At 34.5% G+C, this 14,078-nt stretch overlaps 1 protein-coding gene and 1 pseudogene across 2 annotated transcripts; both read right to left on the bottom strand.

Annotated features, from left to right (window-relative positions):
• Nucleotides 1-2,586: 2,586 nt before the first annotated feature.
• Nucleotides 2,587-4,019, bottom strand: LOC131182169 (uncharacterized; annotated as a pseudogene).
• Nucleotides 4,020-8,564: 4,545 nt separating this feature from the next.
• LOC110640152 (pentatricopeptide repeat-containing protein At2g39620) lies at nucleotides 8,565-13,917 on the bottom strand. Of its 2 annotated transcripts, XM_058151715.1 has the most exons (5): nucleotides 10,659-13,917; nucleotides 10,181-10,514; nucleotides 10,023-10,092; nucleotides 9,327-9,555; nucleotides 8,565-9,223 (listed from the first exon to the last, which is right to left on the bottom strand). In XM_058151715.1, the coding sequence occupies exon 1, from the start codon at nucleotides 13,455-13,457 to the stop codon at nucleotides 10,899-10,901; it is 2,559 nt and encodes an 852-aa protein (XP_058007698.1). In that variant the 5' UTR covers nucleotides 13,458-13,917; the 3' UTR covers nucleotides 8,565-9,223; nucleotides 9,327-9,555; nucleotides 10,023-10,092; nucleotides 10,181-10,514; nucleotides 10,659-10,898. The 2 variants fall into 2 exon arrangements, with proteins under 2 accessions (XP_058007698.1, XP_058007697.1); XM_058151714.1 differs by having other exon boundaries at nucleotides 10,181-13,917.
• Between the last annotated feature and the right edge of the window lie 161 nt (nucleotides 13,918-14,078).

Raw genomic sequence — 14,078 nt, 5'->3', positions numbered from 1 at the left:
GAACGAAAACGCGTTTCCGATTTTCAATATTTTCGGAAACGGCCCGGAAATGTTTCCCAGCCGTATCAGTTCGTTTCATCATCGGAAATGTGACTCAGTGCCGTTTCCGTGCTTCATAGCCTATTACCACCATCATTATTACTATCACTTGACCACTATTATCACCTTTACTACTATTTGACCACTAATTATCATTGTTACCACCACCACCACCACCGATATCGCCATCACTACTATTCGACTACCAATTAATGCAACAATTACTACTTATTTTTAACATTATAAATAAATTAAATATTAAATTAATAATATCATTATATTACACTACTTATATTTTTATTTTGCAACTAAGCAAATGAATATAATGATAATTATCTTACATTATAACTTTGATTGCATTACATAATTAATTATATTACATTACATTATACTCTACTAAATGTAACCTTAGTTTTAAATTTTAAAATGAAATGATTAATAATTATTTTTATTATTTTTGAGATATATATATATATATATATGAGATGTTTTTAAAAATAAATATTAAAATTTTATAAATAATTTTTAGTGGATAATTATTTAAATATATATTATTATAATTTAAAATAAAAATGCATTTAAATTTATTATGAATGACAACAAAACCTAGAGGTCAGAATGTAATTCATTTTTTTGTTATCTAACTGGAAATATAATTTAAAAAGATTAATTTTTAGATATATATAATATAATGGGTAGAGTTTTGTAATGTTTGAAATTGAAAATTTTAAAATTCTTTTTACAAAATAATTTTAGATTTTTTTTATGAGATAAGATGTTAATAACTAAAAATGTTTAGATAAAAAATTGCTTTTAATATGATAATCCAAATTTTTATATTAAAAAAAATATAAAGATAAAGATTAATCCCACATGAAAAAATTTTATGCATTTTTATTAACTTACTCTTATAAAATCATTTTTAATGTTCAGCTTTACTATATATGAATAGATGTTTGAAATTATATACCTAAGAATTTTAAAATTCTTATTAGATGTTGTAAAGAGATATTTAGATAATTAATCTTTTTGTATTAGATAATATTTTAATAGCTGAAATTTGAAAATGTTTAGATAAAAAATTAATATTTAATATGATAAGCTTTTTTTTTTACAAAAATAAAAAATAAAAATTAAGAATATGTTAAGTATTTTTATTAAGTTATGTGGGTTATTGTTGTAAAGCTATTCATAGATAGGTTATTAAACTTGGTTCATGATTACTTATATACTTTGCTAAGCTTGACTATCTATATGAAGTAATTCAATCTGTTCCCACTATCAGCAAGAAGGGGAGGGGAAGAAGATCAATTTCTTGCACAAGAGGTGTTTGTGATAATGTTAATGTCAATAATTTCGAATTGCATACCTGTAAGAATACACTTCTGATTGCATTTTTGAGTCAGTGAAATGAAATCAATTGAGGAAAATTCACCAGTAGTTTTATGGGATTTTTTTTCAGCAAAATTAGAGAAAAGTTTGGTTCATCTTGAGGACAAAGATGTTATTGTGATGTCCTTAGAATTAGATGATTGGTGAAGAGATGCTTATAAATATGATTTAATAGTTAATAGTTAATTTTTTTATTTATTTAAGTACGTGGTTAATTTTAAAATAATATTGAGAATTTCACATTAAAAAAATATAAAAGACAATATATAAGTAATTGAATTGCAAAAATAAATTGACTAGTCATTGTAATATGTAAAGTAGTTCAATCACTTATATAAGCTCAGATTAAAATAAATTAATATAATTTACCCAATAATCTTTTCAAGTTTAATTTGATATCGGAGTCCCCATTGAGTTGTAGACAAAGCTGCATAATTGAAATCCTATTGGGTTAAAATACTAATTATCAAGTGATAATAATATGATTACACTTGAGAGGAGTATTGGAAAGGCAATATATAAGTGGTTGAGTTGATATTGAATTGATTAATTATTTTAATGTGTAAAGTAATTTAATCACTTATACAAGCTCTAATTAAAATAAATTAATAAGTAATTTAACTAATACTCTCTCCAAATTTAATAAATATAATTAAATTATCGGTAGAAACGAATGATAAAAACTTTTTAATTCAGTTTTAAAGATAAATAGACTGAATAGTTAATTATGATAAATTATAGAGATTAATAGTAATTAAACCATTAATTTAACAAGTTCTGGTTCTGCAAGGGATTATCATGTGTTGGCGTTGCATGTGTATGAAATAAGCCAAAAATTGCATAAAAGAGGATTAGATAACATGAAAACTCTGGCAAATCATAGGGAAACAGAAAATAGGATAGGTGAGCATAACACTTTTTCTTCTTCGTAATGCTTCATCATTATCAGTTTGATGGCAGACAGTTCTGCAATGATAAAGCATTAGAGCGCTCCAAGGCAGTTGAGTCATCCACAGCTATGACTTCCCCATCAATGCCTCAAATATCTCTATTGAGAATGAAGGTATGCAGTAAAACAACTTACAAGAGAACCACATTGAAGGCAGTGGTATAGTCAGCACTCAGCAGTAAAAGTCCAATAAGGCCATGCTCCGATTACCCAGTATCAAGTAAGCGAGGATAATGAGGCTTTTTCCTCAAATCCAAATCCCAATTCCACAATATTTGTTTCTTCTCGGAAGATGCTCAAGAGTTGAGGCACCTCTTTCTGATGCTCAATCAGAAAACTATCCAGGAAGTGCTTTTCGGTGCTTGTCAATACAGTACATAAATTAATATGTCCCTAAGTCCCTTGAACAAACCCTTCAATAGCAAAACTTTTACAACTGAACACCTTGGGACAATCCTCTTCTCCAAACTATAACATAAAACACATGGAGCTCTGGCAACATCTGCAGGCAGCCAACCCATTTTATTCACAAGAAAATCCATGTTTTTCGTAATTTTCTTCACTGATAAATCCATACACAAGAGAAACTTTCTGAAAGCCAACAAAATTTCATCTTCTGATAAGCCAGAACTCTTATAAACCTTTATTCTCTGCTGCCAGACATTGGGACGAGACAGAAATCCTAGTGCGTGTGTAAATGTAAACTTCAGAAGGTCAAATCCAATTTCGATAACCTTGTTAACAAGTTGCCTAAATTTAGCAGGCTTCATGCATGCTATATAAGGGTTTTGAACCAACAAATAAGAGATGATAGATTGAGGCATTCCAACTTCTCTTAAAATTGATAAATTGACAGGTAAAGTCTTGTGCAAAGAGAAAAAACAAATCTCAGATGTGCGCTTCAAAGCCTTGACCACTTTCTCATCAGAAACAAGTACACTTTTGAGGACATTATAGCAAGGAATTAGATGCCGTTCTAAGTTCCGGCGCAAAAAGGAAGGGTTCTAAGAAGCCATCTGACCAATTTCTGAGCCTGAAGCCCCAATAGAACGTAGAAACTCGATTTTGGGCAAAAGGGTCTTAGTAGGATTGGCCAAAAGCAGCTGGGGCGCTTTCCTAATAAGCCTGGAGATGTGGTATTTCATGAATCCGTACTCTGTGAGAAGGCTAACCACTGCATCCGGTCTATCAGGGGATTCAAAATTTACCTTCTTACATATAGATTCAGCAGATTCTATGGAAAACGCACATGAGTTTACAAGATAAGACACTGTATAAGAGTATTGCTTCTGCTCATGGCCCACAGATTTCACTGATGTTGACAGAGATCCAACACTGAATAATAAGCCATTTTGAATAAAACCCAGTTGGACTGTGTAGCTCATCAGTGAATACCTACAAGTAGGAACTGGCATTTGTAGTGTTCTTCTACAGAGAAACGCAATCATAATTGATTATGTTAGAACCTACAAATGAGGGTAAATCTTTTTATAGCTAGAATCGACTGATTACTTGATTTTCCACATGCTCTGTAGCTATCGAACCGCCATTTTGTCTCTTCCAAAAGAATATGCACCAGAAATTCAGCTACTTGACTGGATACATTCATGGAGAGAGGCCGAGAGCGAAAGAGAACGGAGAGGGGCACTAGGGGAGTGAGGAGTGTTCAATTTTAAGGTTTATGAAGAGTTGGGAAATTTTGAAATACAGAAACGCACCGTCTTGACACTATAGTCAAACGCTCCGTTTTGGCACAGGAAAACATCCACTTTGAACCTTTGTTTTCTTTTTATTTTTCATTAACCAAAAGCTTTATCACTGATCTATTTCCTCATTAATCTGTCAATATCTATTTCGAAAGGTAAAAGATTTTTTTCACCTATTCTATTGATTACAACTAATTCCATTACTTGTGGAGTAGCTTTTGTTAATTTTGGATTTGGAAAACATCAAAAAAGATGGGAACGGCTTGGTTAAAGTTTCTAGTTCTCTACCAAATCAAAATCCTTAATGAGAATTTGTTCTTTGTGGGAAAATTTTAAAAAGGAAAAATTGAATATATATATATATATATGGGGTGGGGGGAATTTTAAGAAGGAAAAACTTAATTATTAATTGTGTGGTGGGGGAATATATATATATATGCGTGCATGTGAAATTATTAATTGTGTAATACTATAATTTAAATTATTTGTTTATGAAAAAAATAAAAATGTTGTTTACATTAAATTTATAAATTAATTAAAATTTTAATCGAATTGAATAAAGTATTAAAATAATATTATTTTTATTTAAATATTAATTAGTTTAATTATATAAAAAATAAAAAAAAGTAAAAGAAAATAAATAAATAAATAAGCAATATAACAAATAAAATAGCAATTCCCTTCTAGTATAATATAATTATGTGCATTAGATGCATATTTATTATCCAGATCAGACTTACTTATTAAATATATGAGTTTCATATATCTCATTATCTTTTATCTGAATTTAGGTAAAAATTTCTCATTTTTGAGAGCATATGAGACATTTTGCTAAATTTAGAATATAATTAACTTAAAATACATATTTTTTTTATTTAATTAAACTTTAGTGCCAACATCGAGGGTCTCTCATGAAACCAGAGCTTGAACTTGACCAACACAGTATCCAAGCAATCTCACATTCCCTTGTTAATATTGACTTCTTCGATTACCCATGCAACATTCATTACTCAACTCAACTCAACTCAACTCAATTCAACTAAGCCTTTATCCCAAAAATTTGGGGTTGGCTATATAGATTCACTTTCTCCACTCTGAACGATTTTGGGTTAAATCCTTAGAAATGTGTAATGCTTCTAGGTCATGTTGTATTACTCTCCTCCAAGTCAATTTAGGTCTACTCATTTTTTTTCTTTTTATCCTCTAACCTAATGTGCTCTACTTGTCTAACTGGAGCCTCCGTATGTCTACGCTTTACATGACCAAACCACATCAATCTCCATTCTCTCAACTTATCTTCAATTGGCACAACTCCTACATGTTCTCTAATACTCTCATTACGGACTTTATCTAGTCTAGTATGGCCACTCATCCACCTTAACATTCTCATCTCTGCAACTCTTATCTTAGATGCATACGACTCTTTCAGTGCCCAACACTCACTACCATATAACATAGCCGGTCGTATGGCTGTACGGTAAAATTTTCCTTTCAATTTATTGGGAATCTTACGATCACATAAAACTCCCGTGACACGTCTCCACTTCAACCATCCTCCTATGACTAATATCCTCCTCACATCCCCCATCTACTTGAAGAACTGAGCCTAGATATTTAAAGTGATTACTTTGAGGCAGTATCACTCCTTTCAAACTAACTCCTTCCCTATCACCAGTTTGGCCTTCACTAAACTTGCAATGCATGTATTCTGTCTTTGTTCTACTTAACTTAAAACCCTTTGACTCTAGGGTACTTCTCCAAAGTTCTAGCTTTCTATTGAATGCTTCTCGTGTCTCATCTATCAGAACAATATCATCCGCAAACATCATGCACCAAGGAATACTCTCTTGTATATATTTCATCAGTTCATCTAAAACTAATGTAAAAAGGTAAGGGCTTATGGCTGATCCTTGGTGTAATCCAATTGAGATCGAAAAATCTCTTGTGTCCCCTCCCACTGTGCGCACAATAGTAGTTGCTCCTTCATACATATCTTTCAATACTTGTATGTACCTAATAGATGCCCTCTTTTGTTCTAACACATTCCATAAGACCTCTCTTGGAACACTATCATAAGCCTTCTCCAAATCAATAAAAACCATATGTAGATCTTTCTTCACATCTCTATATTTCTCCATCAAGCTTTTAATGAGAAAGATTGCTTCCATAGTTGAACGACCGAGCATGAAACCAAATTGATTGAGAGAGATAGAAGTATCATGACGTAGTCGATGCTCCACAACTCTCTCCTACAACTTCATAGTATGGCTCATGAGTTTAATTCCCCTATAGTTTGAGCAACTTGTATGTCTCCCTTATTTTTAAAATAGGTACTAAAATACTCTTCCTCCATTCATCAGGCATTTTCTTTGAGTTTAGAATCTTATTAAATAATTTAGTTAACCATGCCACTCCCATATCTCCCAAATACTTTCACACTTCAATTGGTATTTCATCGGGTCCACAGGCTTTACCCATTTTCATTATCTTAAGTGCTTCCTTTACTTCTAAAGATCTAATCCTTTTAGTATAATTCACATTCTTTTCTATTGTTCTATAATCTATATTCACGCTATTACAATTTTGACTATTATTAAAGAGATTATTAAAATAATTTCTCCATCTTTCTTTAATGTCACATCTTTCACTAATACTTTTCCTTCTTTATCCTTAATGCACCTAACTTGATTGAGATCTTGACATTTCCTTTCTCTCCTCCTTGCTAATCTATAAATATATTTCTCCCCTTCTTTAGTTCCAAGTTTCTCATATAACTTTTCAAAGGCCTGTGCTCTTACTTGACTAACTGCCTTTTTTGCCTCTTTCTTTGCTATCTTGTACTCTTCATATGCCTCATTATTATCACATTTAGGTAATTTCTTATACCATTTCCTTTTTCTCTTCACTGCCTTTTGTACTTCCTCATTCCACCACCATCTCTCTTTTGAGGGTGGTCCCTGTCCTTTAGACTCTCCAAGTACTTTTCTAGCTACTTGTCTAATCTTTGATGCCATCTGTATCTACATATCATTGGCCTCCATATCCAGCTTCCATACTTCGGACTTGAGAAGCTCATTTTTGAACTTCATTTGCTTTACTCCTTTGAACTCCCACCACTTTGTTCGAGCTACACTATTTTCTTCTAACCTTACTTGAATTGTTGCTAAACTTGACATCCAAGACCACCAACCGATGTTGACTTGTTAAAGCCTCTCCTGAAATGACCTTGCAATCCTTGCATAGAGCTCTATTTGTCTTCCTAGTTAAGAGGAAGTCGATTTGACTTCTATGTTGCCCACTTTTGAAAGTCACTAAATGTGACTCTCTTTTTATAAAGTAGGTATTTGCTAGTATTAGGTCATATGCCATAGCAAAATCCAGCATGCTTTTTCCCTCCTCATTTCGACTGCCAAAACCAAAACCTCCATGAGCATTCTCATAACCTTGTCTATCACTTCCTACATGCCCATTCAAATCTCCACCAATGAAAACATTCTCCTCATTCGGTATGCTTTACATTAAATCATCCATATCTTCCAAAAACCTTTGTTTACTCTCACTGTCTAGTCCTATTTGTAGGGCATAAGCACTAACTATATTTATTGTTTCTCCTTCTAGTACTAGCTTTACTAGTATAATTCTATCTCCTACTCTTTTCACAGCTATTACTGCGTCTTTCAATGTCCTGTCTATGATTATGCCCACTCCGTTCTTGTTTCTCTCCTTTTCGGTAAACCACAGTTTGTACCCTGAATTACCCACTTCCTTACTTTTCTCTCCTACCCATTTAGTCTCCTGAATGCAAGCAATATTCACCCTTCTCCTTTCTAAGGTATCCACAAGCTCCATTAATTTTCCTGTAAGTGATCCAACATTCCAAGTACCAACCCTGATCCTCCTCCTATCCTGCTCCTTCCTAATTGGTCTCCTTCTATGATATCTTCTATTGTTTTCTATGTCTATCTTGTGTTCTGTTTCACTATTTATTCTACTATCTGTCCTATGGACTAACTTCTTTATCCACACCCGTCCATGATGTGGGAACCCTTGCTCACTTAACACCACACCCGAGCGCCGGCATGGCGCGTCGCTTTCGGTGAACGCCCTACACCCTTGCATATTTCTCACTACACCCGAGCTCCGATGTAGCGTGTCGTTAGTAGAGGATGCCCCAACGTTTATATCATTTGAATTCATATCATAGAGTGTGACAAAATTTTTACGCTGGTTGACCTACTGCAACCCTCCTCCTTTATCCGGGCTTAGGACCGGCTAAGCGCAAACTACTTAGGCGGAGTTGCAACATTCATTACTCAATTGGACTAAATAACGGACTCTCTTAACTTGGGCTTATTAGTTTTGAAGGACAACATTTTTTACTATTCCAACTTTTGAGACATTTAGCGTTTCTACTCTTTCATTCTCATGAACACACCACTAAAAGGGTAATCTTAAAAACGATCTAATAGCCAATGTGATGCCACCAACTCAAGGATGCTTGCCATGGATTGTGCAGAAAGTTTCAAGTCACATGTAAACTTCCCACTGAATCTATGGCATTAAATTAAGAAGTAAATTATAATTTAATGTCTACATTATGTCAATATTAATACGTCAATCCCAGTACTTCCAAAATCAAATTAGTTCAATAATAGAGCACTTAACCTTCTTAAAGGAACACTGCAAAGCAGTTGAGTCATCCACACCTATGACTTCCCTATCGATGCCTCAATTATCTCTCTCATAAAAATAAAGGTATGCAGTAAAACCACTTAAAAAGACAACCACATTGGAGGCGGTGGTATAGTCAGCAGCCAGCAGTGAAAGTAGAATAAGGCTAAAGCTCCGATTACCCAGCATCAAGTAAGGGAGGATAACGAGTGTTTTTCCTCAAATCCAAATCCCAATTGCACAATATTTGTTTCTCCTCGGAAGATGCTCAAGAGTTAAGGTACCTTTTCCCGATACTCAATCAAAAAACTATCCAGGAAGTACTTCTCAGTGCTTGACTATACAGTACTTAAATCAATATGTCCCTTGACCAAACCCTTCAATAGCAAGACTTTTACAACTGAACACCTTGAGACAATCCTCTTCTCCAAACTATAACATAAAACACAAGGATCTCTGGCAACATCTGCAGGCAGCCAAACCATCTTGTTCACAAGAAAATTGTATAGGATATGATTGCATACATATATGTATCTGTGTATTAATACCTTTGGATATATGAAAAATACCTCAATTACAACAGCAAATCATGGAAAAGAGATATTGGTAGCAATACTTGAGAATGGAATTCCCACTGAAGAACGTTCATCGAGCTGCTTTTCATGGGAAAACCTTGCCTTGACAATTCTGTGAACCACATTGCTCATGGTCCAAGTTTTAAATCTAGCTTGTTGGAATATTTGGCAAGAAGCAATGATGAGTATAGCAATTGTGTTTCAGTGGCTCAATCTCCTGCTCCTGTACCAAGTGATTTCCTTGTGATTAGAATGGACTATGTATATTTTCAAGAACTCAGGATAGAAGAACAGATGGCCATATATCAACAACAGAATTATCTCAACCTTAATACAAAAGCAGATCAAATTAAAGGCCAGGGTGATGGCATATGCTTCATGTCCTCTGTTTTGATTTCCTTTACGATCATTAAGATATTGAAGGATCCAAACACCTCAATCAGACTAGTCTCAGACCAAGGCTCAGTTGAGTTGAGTGTCAATTGAAATATTAAAAGCCCCATTCTAGGTTATAATCATTTTAAAGCGATAACATGTTGGTTCATCCAGACTAAAAAAAGGAAAATTGGGTTTCAAGGCACCAAAGCATGCATCATATAGTTGTAAGAAAATACTGCAATCAGTGTCCAAGAAAAACTGCAAGTTTTCCTTCCAGGAATAACCCATGTCATCATTCAGATGGAGGCATACCTTTCAAGAAGATGCTGTAACTTGTAGAGCTGAGTGTTAATCTTTTCCTCTTTGGAAAAATCATTCCAAGCTGCAAATGAGAGCAAACACATTGAAAAAAATTAGCAAAATGTTGAAAATATAAGCAGCAAGAAAATGGATATAATTGAGTTAATTACCTTCCGCATGAATAATATATGAGATACCTTCCAATATAATGTAATGATCAGTAAGTCAAAGCAATGAAATGATCATTGATAGGCCTTGATCAATATGCTCTTGCAACTGTAGGAAGTTTTATTGCAAGTTTATATTATTTTCCCTGCTCAAGGCCCATCCATTGTGGATCTCAGACTACTATTTCATGGAACTATAACCAGTCAAATCTTCATCAAGGGAGCTGTTCATTAAATCTTGAGTGCTAAAGATTAATACTCCTCACAGCAGCAAGCTTCTTGCATACACTGCTTGCAAATTTGTAAGCGAAGAAGTGTTTGTACTTCTTCATAATAACTGCACAAGCAGATAGCACAACAAAATGAAGGGAATGACTAACTAGCAGTTTCTCAAACAATGAGTTTTCATCTTGCAGGTTGGGCATTTTTGTAAGGATACGTAAGGTAAGGCAATGATCAGTGGAAATATAGAAATTCTTACACTTCTGGACAAGCATCTGGGCTCCAGAGGAGCAAAAACTATGGCTAACATCAGCTATGCTTTAAAAGCAACAGTTCTCTCCTCCACATCCTGTAGCAAACCAGTCCTGTCTGGAAACATATAATATTCTTTTCCAATCTTCTTAAAATAAATGTTTCAGAATGAAGCCACATTCCTTACTCATGAATAGCCCTTATCACCCACTCCAAATGCAAGTATACCTTATATTGGTGCACTGCGTCACACCCAACTCCATCCTGGGCCTTTTCTCAGCCCTGTATTGATCATCTTTGATCTTGTGTCGCCTGCATCTCCCCACCTTGCAGATTTAGCATAGATATTTGATAAAACTACATGATGGGTTGGATTCTTAGGCTCAAGTTTAAGAAGATGATCTACTGCAAATTCTGCTAACAGGATTTTAGAATGCATTTTACATGCACCCAGTAAGGCACCCCACACTCTGGCATCAGGTTCCAATGGCATTGCCTTGATTAAATGCAATATTTCATCAAATAATCCAGCACGACCTAATAGATCAACCATGCAAGCATAGTGTTCCAAACCTGGTTCAAGATGGTGCTTTTTGCACATGGCATCAAATATGGTCCTCCCTTCATCTATTAAACCTGCATGTCTACAAGCAGACAACACACTGAGGAAGGATATAGAATCAACCCTGATATCACTCTTTTGCATAAGTGAGAAAAGTTCAATAGCATGGTGCCCTTGCCCATGAACTGCATACCCTGTGAGCATCACATTCCATGAAACAGTGTTTTTACTCTTCATCCCATAAAATAGGTTCTCTGAGTTATGAAGCTGCCCACATTTGGCATACATATCAATAAGACAATTCTGGACAAGTATATTATACTCAAATCCCATTCTGATAATGCAGGCATGAAAAGCCATGCCTTCCGTTAAGGATGACAGACATGCTACAGCAGGAAGGACACTCACAATTGTGACTAGATTAGGATGAAAATTCTCTAATTTCATCTGGCAAAATGCAGAAATAGCTTCTTTGGCATGTCCACTGTGCACATATCCCACAATCAGTACATTCCAAGATACCTCATCCTTTTTAAAATCAGTTCCCTTAAACAATAATTCAGCAATGGAAAGGCTTCCACATTTGGCATACATGTCAATAAGAGCATTTTTTACATGACATTGAGATTCAAAGCCATACCTAATTATTTTTCCATGGATGCAGGATCCTTGGCCTTGGTCATATGATAGGACACATGCTGAAAGCAAACCCACCAGGGTTCCTGAGTCTGGGCATATTTCAGATACCTGCACTTCATGGAAAATCTCCATTGCATGATAAGGGTCACCATTCTGGGTGTACCCATTTATCAAAGCATTCCACATAACAATATCTTTACATGGCATTCTATTGAATATAGTCAATGCAGAAGCAAAGAATCCACATTTAGCATACATAGAAACTAAGGTTGTTCCAAGTGAGATATCTAAATCAATATGGCTTTTAACAGCATAACAGTGCACGCTTTTACCTATTCTTGGGCACAATACTTCCGCACAAGCTGAAAGTACACTCATGAGGGTAACATTATTTGCTTTCAAACAATCATTCTGCATCTCCCGAAATAATGACAGTGCATCTTCAGGATACCCTGATTGAACAAGAGCAGCTATGATTGCTGACCAAGCAACCAAATCCCTTCCTTTAAGCCCTTGAAGCAAAGATTTAGCTGCATCTGGATCTCCAAATTTTGCATACATAGTCATCAAAGCAGTAGCAATCAAAACATCCGAGTCAATTTTTTGTTTTCTAGCATAATCATGAATTTCTTTCCCTCTCCTTAAATCTCTCATCTCTGCAGCAGCCAAAAGAGCATTTACAATTGATACATAATTCAACCTAACATTCCCTCTCTTCATGCAATCAAACAAGTCCAAAACCTCAAAGAAGCATTCATTATGTGCATACCCTGTCATCATTGTTATCCATGAAATATCATTCCTGTCTTGCATTTGTTTGAAGACCTGACTAGCCACATCAATGTTCCCACACTTAGAGTACATATCAATTAACCCATTCGAAACAACTGCATCAAAACCCCTCCTAATCACATAACCATGTATGGTACTACAAGCATCAATATCACCCAAACTTGAAACAGCTGGAACCAAATTGACAATGCTTACTAAATCAGGTTCCATACCAACCAATTGCATATTCCTAATAAACCCCAGTGCCTCTTGAGGATTCACACTCTGTGACAAACCCAAAATCATTACATTCCACGTTATAACATCTTTCTTGGGCATTTTATCAAATACTTTTCTTGCCAATTCTAAATCACCCAATTTACAATACATGTCAACAAGAGCAGTCCCAATAAAAATGTCATAATCTAACTCTCTAAAAACTATATCACGATGAACTAAAACGCCCTCTTTAAACTCTAATGCACCAGTGCAAGCTTTCAAAACAAACGTAAACGTATACTTATCTGGCTCTAAGCGTTTACTTAACATGCAATGATACAATTGAATAGCTTCTTGGTGACTTCTCACACTTGCGTAAGCTCGTATCATGGAGTTGTATAACCTGACACTTGGGTTTGGCAAAGAATCAAACACAAAACGAGCAGAGTCACATTTTTTAAACGAAAGGTAAGACTTAACAAGATGGGCACTTGTCGAATGGTCTTCTTGAAGACCTGAGACTATCAAGCGGGCATGAACTTGAAGGAGAGAGTTCAGGTCTTTGCATGGGGAGAGAAGGCGAAGGTGGGCAGTTGTGATAATTTTCAATTGCATCTGGAGGAAAGACTGAAAACTTATAGTTTGGTGTCAGTGCATGGAATAATCAACGAAGTGGGGCTGCATGTTTACCCATTATTGTTTGAAGATGGCTTACGTGAAGAAGAATAGCACTTTTGCATTTGAAATTGATATGTTATTAACCCCCTAATGAAGAAGTAGCAGGAAGTTCCTTCGCTTTATCAGAGCTTTCTGAGCAACCAACCAGAGGCAAAGAAAAAAAAAAAAAAGGGCCCAATAAGCCAAGTGCCAAAGTTGGATCATGATCTTTGGTAGAAAAAGTTAAGGGTAATTTATAAATTTGTCTCCACGTGAAAATCCATAAGTCAAATCCCTGCAATTTTTTTATGAATAACAAATCAATTCGTAAGGTCTAATTCCATCAACAGATTAATTCTCCACGTAAATTGAAATGTCAATTTACTACATTAACTTATTTTTAATTTATAATAATTTAATCTCTAAAATTTTATTTTATTAATAAAATAATTCTTACATTTAAATTTAAATTTAAATAATTATTTATTTTATATTTATTCTAAAATATTAGCATTTTGATATGAGATCACGTTCAATAGTTTCAAATATATTTTATTATTTGGAGCCTACTCGAGCATT

The sequence above is a fragment of the Hevea brasiliensis genome, chromosome 8, assembly GCF_030052815.1.
Source record: "Hevea brasiliensis isolate MT/VB/25A 57/8 chromosome 8, ASM3005281v1, whole genome shotgun sequence".
NCBI lineage: Eukaryota > Viridiplantae > Streptophyta > Magnoliopsida > Malpighiales > Euphorbiaceae > Hevea > Hevea brasiliensis.
Note: the sequence above shows the minus strand (reverse complement) of the source record. Positions and strands in the feature narration are given on the sequence as shown.

Excerpts from the sequence above, each read along its gene's own strand:
- LOC110640152 (XM_058151714.1), bottom strand. The coding sequence starts at position 13,457 with ATGCAATTGAAAATTATCACAACTGCCCACCTTCGCCTTCTCTCCCCA.